At 38.6% G+C, this 7876-nt stretch overlaps 1 protein-coding gene across 2 annotated transcripts in view; it reads left to right on the forward strand.

Annotated features, from left to right (window-relative positions):
* minar1 (membrane integral NOTCH2 associated receptor 1) overlaps positions 1-6056 on the forward strand; it is a 63420-nt gene extending 57364 nt beyond the window's left edge. For both annotated transcript variants that reach the window (XM_038694293.1, XM_038694295.1), the window contains one exon: positions 2437-6056. In XM_038694293.1, coding sequence (XP_038550221.1) covers positions 2437-2634 — 198 coding nt within the window. In that variant the 3' untranslated portion in view covers positions 2635-6056. The remainder of the gene's footprint in view (positions 1-2436) is intronic.
* Positions 6057-7876: the final 1820 nt, after the last annotated feature.

Below are 7876 nucleotides of genomic sequence, written 5' to 3' on the forward strand. Positions count from 1 at the left end.
ACTGTTAGGAAATCTGGCACACAGAAAGTGAACCATCATATCGGCTCCAACAATTTACACAGAAATACAACTGATTTGCAATGCCCACGCCTCTCACCCAGTGTCAGCTGGGATAGGCTTCAGCCCTCTGCGACTCTTTAAAGGTTAAGTAGGTACAGCTAATGGCTCGAGTACATTAAGGAGGAAATGTAATGCAAGTGCTGCCTCTCCCCTTACGTATCCCAAAATTTATTTACAAGTAAAGAGAAAAAATGTTACTTATTAACAATGAGAGCATCCATTGATGACCACTGTTGATTGATGCATAATGAACGTGAGATTTCAAACCAAGACATGTCAGCCAGAGCTGCAGGGAGGAGGGGTCCTACAGAAACTTCAATACATTATGGTATTGTTTTGTTGTGGGGGTTGGGGGGGTGAGTTCTATAGTGTTACATCCCATCTCTCCTGGTTCCTGTTACCTGTGATATCTTTTGTTTTAATTATTGCAAGCAGTGCAAACTTTTCAGATGTTTCCAATAATTTTTTGTACTGTGGGAGGAAGGTTTACACCAGGAGCTTATTCAATCCATAGAGGTTGCAAAAGCACAGGACACAAGTACAAACAGCCAAAAACAACAGCAAATAGCTTTGTTTTGAAGGTGATATTGTAATACAGTTCCAAAAAACAGTCAGAACCATGACACCTCCAGGAGGGGAGTAGACAGCGAGTGCAAAATAGTCACTGCACCATCGGCACCCCAATGGTGTGGGAGACATGGGCTCGATTCCTACTGCAATACAGCCATCAATGTGTCTCTGAGCAAGATACTTAACCTCTACTTGCTGCAGAGGCGTGTGACCTCCGACATATATAGCTGGATGCCTTATAAAGAAGAATGTTTTTTTTCTGCACTGTATTCAACAAAGCCATTACAGAGCAGATTGGAAAACATCATTTAATATCTCTGTTGCAGAGCCGGGTTCTTTTGTGGGTTTAGACTCTTGTAACTATGTTCTCATCACAACCAGGCTCCAAAGAAGGTTTCTACACTCTTCTGCTAAAGAATAAAATGGTAGCTACACTTTATTGACTTGGAGATATAGCCTATGTATAGCTCACTGAAATTCTATAACTCAGTCAGCCTTAATTTTAGTTTGAAAAAGAGCCCACTTGTGGATCCTGGTGGCCTAGGCATTTAAGATGCAGACGGTGTAGTCAGCAATGTGCCAGGCTCTGTTCCTTCTAGGGACTTTTGTTGTATATTGTCCCTCATCAGTTCTCTCCTGTCCCAGACTAATTAAGGCAAAATGCTCCCACCCCAACAACACAACAACAAAAAAGAGCTCCTGTGTCCTGTCACTAGTTTTTCATCAAAATGCAGAGTGCAAAGTGCAGTCAATACAATACAGAGTGCACAGAGAGAGAGTTGGTGGTGTGAGACGGGGGAGATTAGGAAGAATCCAGCATCATATGTTATCCTTGGTTGAATTAGTGGTCACTCATTGACTCCTCTCATGCCTCTGCTGACTCTTCTCGTTAGCACTTTTTGTGTTTAAAAATGATAGATAACTTACTCCTTTCAAAGCATTTATCATTTCTTGTTTATATTTACTGTCATTCAGTGAATCCCCTTGTTGTTATTGATATCCATTGGCAAAAGTAAAGTAATTAATAAATGAATAAAGGGAGGTTGCTAATGAAGCCTGGGATTACTCGGTATATTTACACTGCACTAATTCCATCAGAAAAACATGTCATACTCACTAATCTGTTGCTTTAACTGTCGCTTTCTAACAGAAACTGTTTACATTCGCTAATTCAAGTTGCTATTACTTTGCCATTTTTTCTAGTGCTGTTAAGCTATTGTCATTGAAAGTTAAGACTTCATGCTGTTACTACCTACAGTAGAGGAGGGTTTTTTCCCTTACAGCTGCACTTTTAATGTGAAAACTTAGGAACTTGAAAAACAACAACATGGAAAGAACACCTCTCTCCCTCGTTCTCCATTCTTAAGTTTTTGGCTAATAGCTGACTTGAACTACATAAGGCCCGGTGCAGCTGAGCTGCCGTGCAGTCATGGTTACTCGGATTAGTGACTGTAATAATATTACTGTTTTGGAAATACTAATCCATTACACTACTAGTTACTGGGAAAAGTAATATTATTACTGTAATGCGTTACTGCCCAACCCTGGATTTACCTATATCAAAATGGTCTAATTCCCACATTAATTCAAAACCCCCAATAACTAATGTAGTGTCAAGTAAAATTTTCACCTGGGTCCTATGTTTTCACCCTGGTTCCTCTGGTCAAAATGTTATATTCTTGAACAATATCATGAAATCAGGCAGTGCATCTGTTACTGTTTCTTAGTAGCCAACTGTCTTGTCTTGATGAAATGCAACCTTTCTCAGACCTGTGCATCATTTTTACATAGTGTTTGTTTTATCAGACCCAGGAGTCCCAAAACCCCAACAACCTGGATTACTGGATGGAGGACATCTACACACCAGGCTTTGACTCATTGCTCAAGAAGAAAGAAGCAGAGTTCAGGAGGGCTAAGGTGTGTAAGATCATGGCCTTGATCGCAGCCGCTACCTGCACTGTGATCCTGGTCATCGTGGTTCCTATTTGCACCATGAAAACATGAGCGAACCAGGATGGAGTGGCCCTGCCTAATGAATGGTACACTTATACTGCATTCTTTTCTGTTTGTGAACTAGGTAAGTGTACAGCAGATTTACCGACAATACGAACGTAGTGGGACTCAGTTGGAGTTTTTTTTGTTTGTTTTAAAAGCAGTATGTACTTTTGGTGGTCTTTCTTGCCAATATAAGAATGATTAGGACAGCTATTGTACAATAGAAATTAATTCAGCAAGTGCATAATATATACTGTATATGTGTTGGTTTAACAGGTGTAGATTATTGTATTGTTATAAAAATCAAAACTGACAGTTGGAAGCTCATTGATTTAATTATCTGTCTGTAGCAGATGACCATTGAATGAAATTGGATTTGTTATTGTAGCCACAGTGTGATATTTTTATTTTTCGTAATATTTCTGTACAGTGTATTTTAATCAAAGTTATTTTTGATGAATTATCTGGTTGAATGTGAAAATTTATCTTTATTTTATTATCTTTCTTTAATAACAGCAAGCATTTTAAGTAATGAAATTTGTGCAACATACTTTTCTAAGTAGAAATATATTGAAGTACTTAAGTTGAAATAGAGGTATACTTGTACATAGATTGCAGACACAGTATGACTACACAGCCAAACTGAATGTATTCATTATGTTAGCCTACTTGGAAAGGAATGATTTGAATTATAACCAGCCAACAGCACATACCTGCTGTTCCTGAAACAGTGGATTTGCTTTTTGTGTTTGCTCAGTGAATACTTGGAGTTCTGCATCACCGTAGACAAGTGAGGCTAACCTGGGAGAATTGTATGGGCTCAGCACTATTGATTGAGCTAGGTAGCACAAACTAAATAGAGCAACAGAGTGGGTTTGTCCATCCATTCACTGCTGCAGTCTCCTTAAATGCCTTAAAGTTCAAACATTTCCGTAGCCCATCCATTTCCATGCCATAGCCTAGCAACCCCTAGTTTAGCCTCACTATAGAATAGTAGCCCCTTGGTTAACATACATAGAACCCTGCGCACGTTAGATTAAAAGATAAGGCTCGTGTCTTTCTATATTTTTCTTACTGTCAACAAATCACAGTGATGGGGTAGTCAATCTCTCAACACTTTCTGACTTCCCTACCCTGATTGTACTACAAAATATATGCTCAAAGCATCAAAGGTTAAACTGCATTTTTAGAAAGAATTCCCAAACACTGCAGGTGAACCTGTAGGGATATATTTACATGGCGAGTGAAAAATCTGCATCAATAAATACATAGAACCCTTCATAATAAATAAAACAAGGCCTCACCAAAATTCCAATGTCCAAACACTACACCAATGTATACATATGTCGAGTAACAATAATCAAACTGCAGCTTTTGATCCACTCGTCCTGCTACGCACCTGTCTTATGAAATAGAAGTGTTCCTCTGTTTTGACTCACAGCAGATCTGTCATTTTTCTTCAGCACTATTTACTTGCATATACAAGAGACTTCAATTAGGAGAGACTTCATTAAGAGTGAACAATATTTATTGACATGTGCATAATAAAGATGAGAAATGTAGAGAGTCTTTGGCAATCATATCCCATCATCACATGACAGCTGACAGCAGCAGAGAGGAGAACAGATTTAAAGTTTGACAGCAACGATATGATTGGCTGATGGAGACTGTAGCGAAATCTGTTTGGTTTACTGAAGAGTAAATGCTCATACTGATTACAAAGAAGTGGGAGAAGAGGGAGAGAAGAAAGACAGACAAATGTAAATAAATTATTAGCAATGTTTTCCTTTTTAAACTTACATCATCATAAATTCCTTTTGAAAGATCAACAAAATACTGCATAACTGTGCAGCTACATTTGAATTCTCCAGCGAAGACAAAGATACAAAGAATTTTACTCCCTGCTGTCTGAATGGTGGGCATGGAGCCTTCTGAAGATTTGAAAGTTAAGTGGAGAAACAAAACAATCCTAGGGGCCTATGCATTCAGAAGGCCCCAACAATTAGGACTAAGGAGGACTAGCGTTGCGCACTGACAAACATCCAACCGCCATAGAGAACATGTCAGCCATGTCAACAATTTGTCTGCGGAAAGTGATTTCACATTCACCAGTGACGAAGCACTGAGCAATCCCTCTTTATCATACAACCGCAAGAAACCAGACTGAGAAGCACAGGACACCAGCCGTGGACACGCAGCAACTCAGTTATGTCTATAAACAGATATCTGCATATGAATGAATCTGTAGGTAAGGGACAAGATCATTGTTTCGGAACAAGGAGGACTATCTTTATGCTTCATTCATTCACAACTCTTTCTCTATTCCCACTTCTCTAATCAGCTTACTACAGGCATTCACTCTTTAGTTAAACCAACCAGATTTTGCAATGATCTCCATCAGCCAATTATGTAGTCGGTGTCAAACTTTAGATCGGATCTCCTCTCTGCAGCTATCAGCTGTCATTTTAGTGCGAAGTTGCTGCTCCTCCACCACGTTCACCTCCAGATTCAGGTCCAGTTCAAGCCCAGCAGAATTCCACTTCATTCCCCTGTCTACACTCCATCGGGTGGAGGGGAGGGTCATTTATAAACATTGGGTAGGCACAAAGAGAAGGCAGAAGCCACTATCTAAGCAAACTTTGGGATTTATAAAAAACAAACAGGAAAATGTGCAGCCCTCCACAGAAACTTTGACCCATGTGTATGCACATTAACTGGATGAGAGAAATGAGAAATTGTGACTCAGATGGCAGAAGGATGAAACTCGACTTGAAATTCATACCATTGTGTAAAACAAATCAAAACATTACCTCTCACATATCATACTACTTAGAACTAATTTGCAAAAATGGATAAAAGCCATTAAAATGAATAAACAAACATCTGTTTGATAGATCCTCCCTGGAGTGCACACTGTAATTAATACTTGCATTGTCAAAATTTGTGGACTTCATTAAGCCCTTTGTCTAGACCATACCAGCCTACATCAGCCATGGTTTTGGGTAGGTTTAGATACCAAAACTACTTGATTAGGGTTAGGAAAAGGTCATGGTTTTGGTCAGGTTTAGACACCAAAACAATTTGATTAGGGTTAGGAAAAGATCATGGTTTTTGTCAAGTTTAGATACCAAAACTACTTGATTAGGGTTAGGAAAAGATCATGTTTTTGGGTAGGTTTAGACACCAAAACTACTTGATTAGGGTTAGGAAAAGATCATGGTTTTGGGTAGGTTTAGATACCAAAACTACTTGATTAGGGTTAGGAAAAGATCATGGTTTTGGGTAGGTTTAGATACCAAAACTACTTGATTAGGGTTAGGAAAAGATCATGGTTTTGGGTAGGTTTAGACACCAAAACTACTTGATTAGGGTTAGGAAAAGATCATGGTTTTGGGTAGGTTTAGACACCAAAACTACTTGATTAGGGTTAGGAAAAGATCATGGTTTTGGGTAGGTTTAGACACCAAAACTACTTGATTAGGGTTAGGAAAAGATCATGGTTTTGGGTAGGTTTAGACACCAAAACTACTTGATTAGGGTTAGGAAAAGGTCATGGTTTTGGTCAGGTTTAGACACCAAAACTACTTGGTCAGGTTTAGATAAAGATTGTGATTTGGGTTTAAATAACGTGGCATAAGTCACATATGTCACGTTATGTAGCTTACAACTCAACCCTGACTTTTTGTTTCAGATGACAAATGAGTTACATTGGAGTAAGTAAGCCCAGGGCATTTCATATGGATGCTGAAGAGTACATTGTGTGTCAAATACTGATGCTTTTTCAGGCTTTCTCACACCATCGTTATTTGACACCCTGGGATGGAAAACCACCAGAAAACTTGAACAGTGGATCAGTGAGCACAAAAGCACAATACGCAGAAACTATCTGGATTGTCCTGCAGATATGACTTTAAATGATGCTCACATCACTTCTGTGGTACAAAACAGGTTACCAACCTAGGGCTGGTGACCATGACAAACTACTCAAACAGCATGAGGCTTACTGGAGTCATACTCTTCAAACATGGGATCCTAGGGGACTGAACAATGAAAGACTTCTTAGCATTTTCCTTCGATCCCTTATACTGAAGATTTTTTGTATATTTTATTGATAGATTGATTTCTGTATGTCTTTTTTGTATTAAAGATTAATCAGAGGGATTCTTTGTCCCACTCCAGAAAGTCCTGGATACATATGAATATGTGCATATATTATCAAGTTCATTTACCAATGTGACCTGTTGATTGTGTCCATTTATATATGTATGCATTGATGCATGAATTTTTTGAGGCCTTAATGACTGTTATATTTATCTGTCGCATGTAGTATTGTGGAGGGTTCTAAGTACATTTATTATGGGTGTTGACTTTTTCTATATGCTATGTTAAGTTCATCCACAAATGTAACCTGCTGAATATGCTTTTTTATGCAATTACCTCTTGGAGCGTGTAGAATCTACCTACATAATTTAATGTATGTAGTCTTGATAGGGTTGAGATAAATTAGATCATTGTTACTTAACATATGTATAGATTGATGTAGCATTTGCTCATTTACATTTTTGTGAGGCCTTGCTGTATTTATCATGAAGGGTTCTATTTATTTATTGATGCTGACTTTCACTTGCTATCTAAATGTATCCCTACAGGTTCACCTGCAATATTTGGGAATGTATCTTATCGTTTAGCCTTTGGGTGGCCTTTAACCATTGATTTTATAGTACTCTACCCATTTAATGGAAGCCTTTTGGGGTACATTTATGATTATTACTATACAAATGTTTGACTTTTCTAGCTCCATACGTATGACACTGGAGACTATCATATATTAAATTGATGTTTGGTATTTATGCCTTCCTGTTGCACGTGGGGAAAGTGAGTGGCTGCAGACTTACAGCCACTCCCTATTTAAGATGGCTGTCAAAAACCATTTGCCTGATCAAGGTCATCACTATCACTGAAATGTCATAAATAAATGTATTATTGCAAATTAGACAGTGTGTGGGAGTTCATTTGCAGCTCCATACAGGCCATCTCTTTGGCACCTGTCTCATGAACTATTTGTGGAAAATGTTCTTCTGCCCTTTTGTTAATTCCCATTAAAAACATGGCAGCAGAATTCTGATCCAGGAGGTTCGGTCATTGCTAAGACAGGGTTTAGGCCTGCCCTAATTTATTTTTATTTATCGAGTCCTCTCCTCTCTAGCACCCAACAGCCAATCAGAGGCAGCATATGGCGGGTCTTTTTTCT

The sequence above is a fragment of the Micropterus salmoides genome, unplaced genomic scaffold, assembly GCF_014851395.1.
Source record: "Micropterus salmoides isolate LMB-PRFRI ecotype aquatic unplaced genomic scaffold, ASM1485139v1 Ms_hic_scaffold_3, whole genome shotgun sequence".
Classification (NCBI taxonomy): Eukaryota; Metazoa; Chordata; class Actinopteri; order Centrarchiformes; family Centrarchidae; genus Micropterus; species Micropterus salmoides.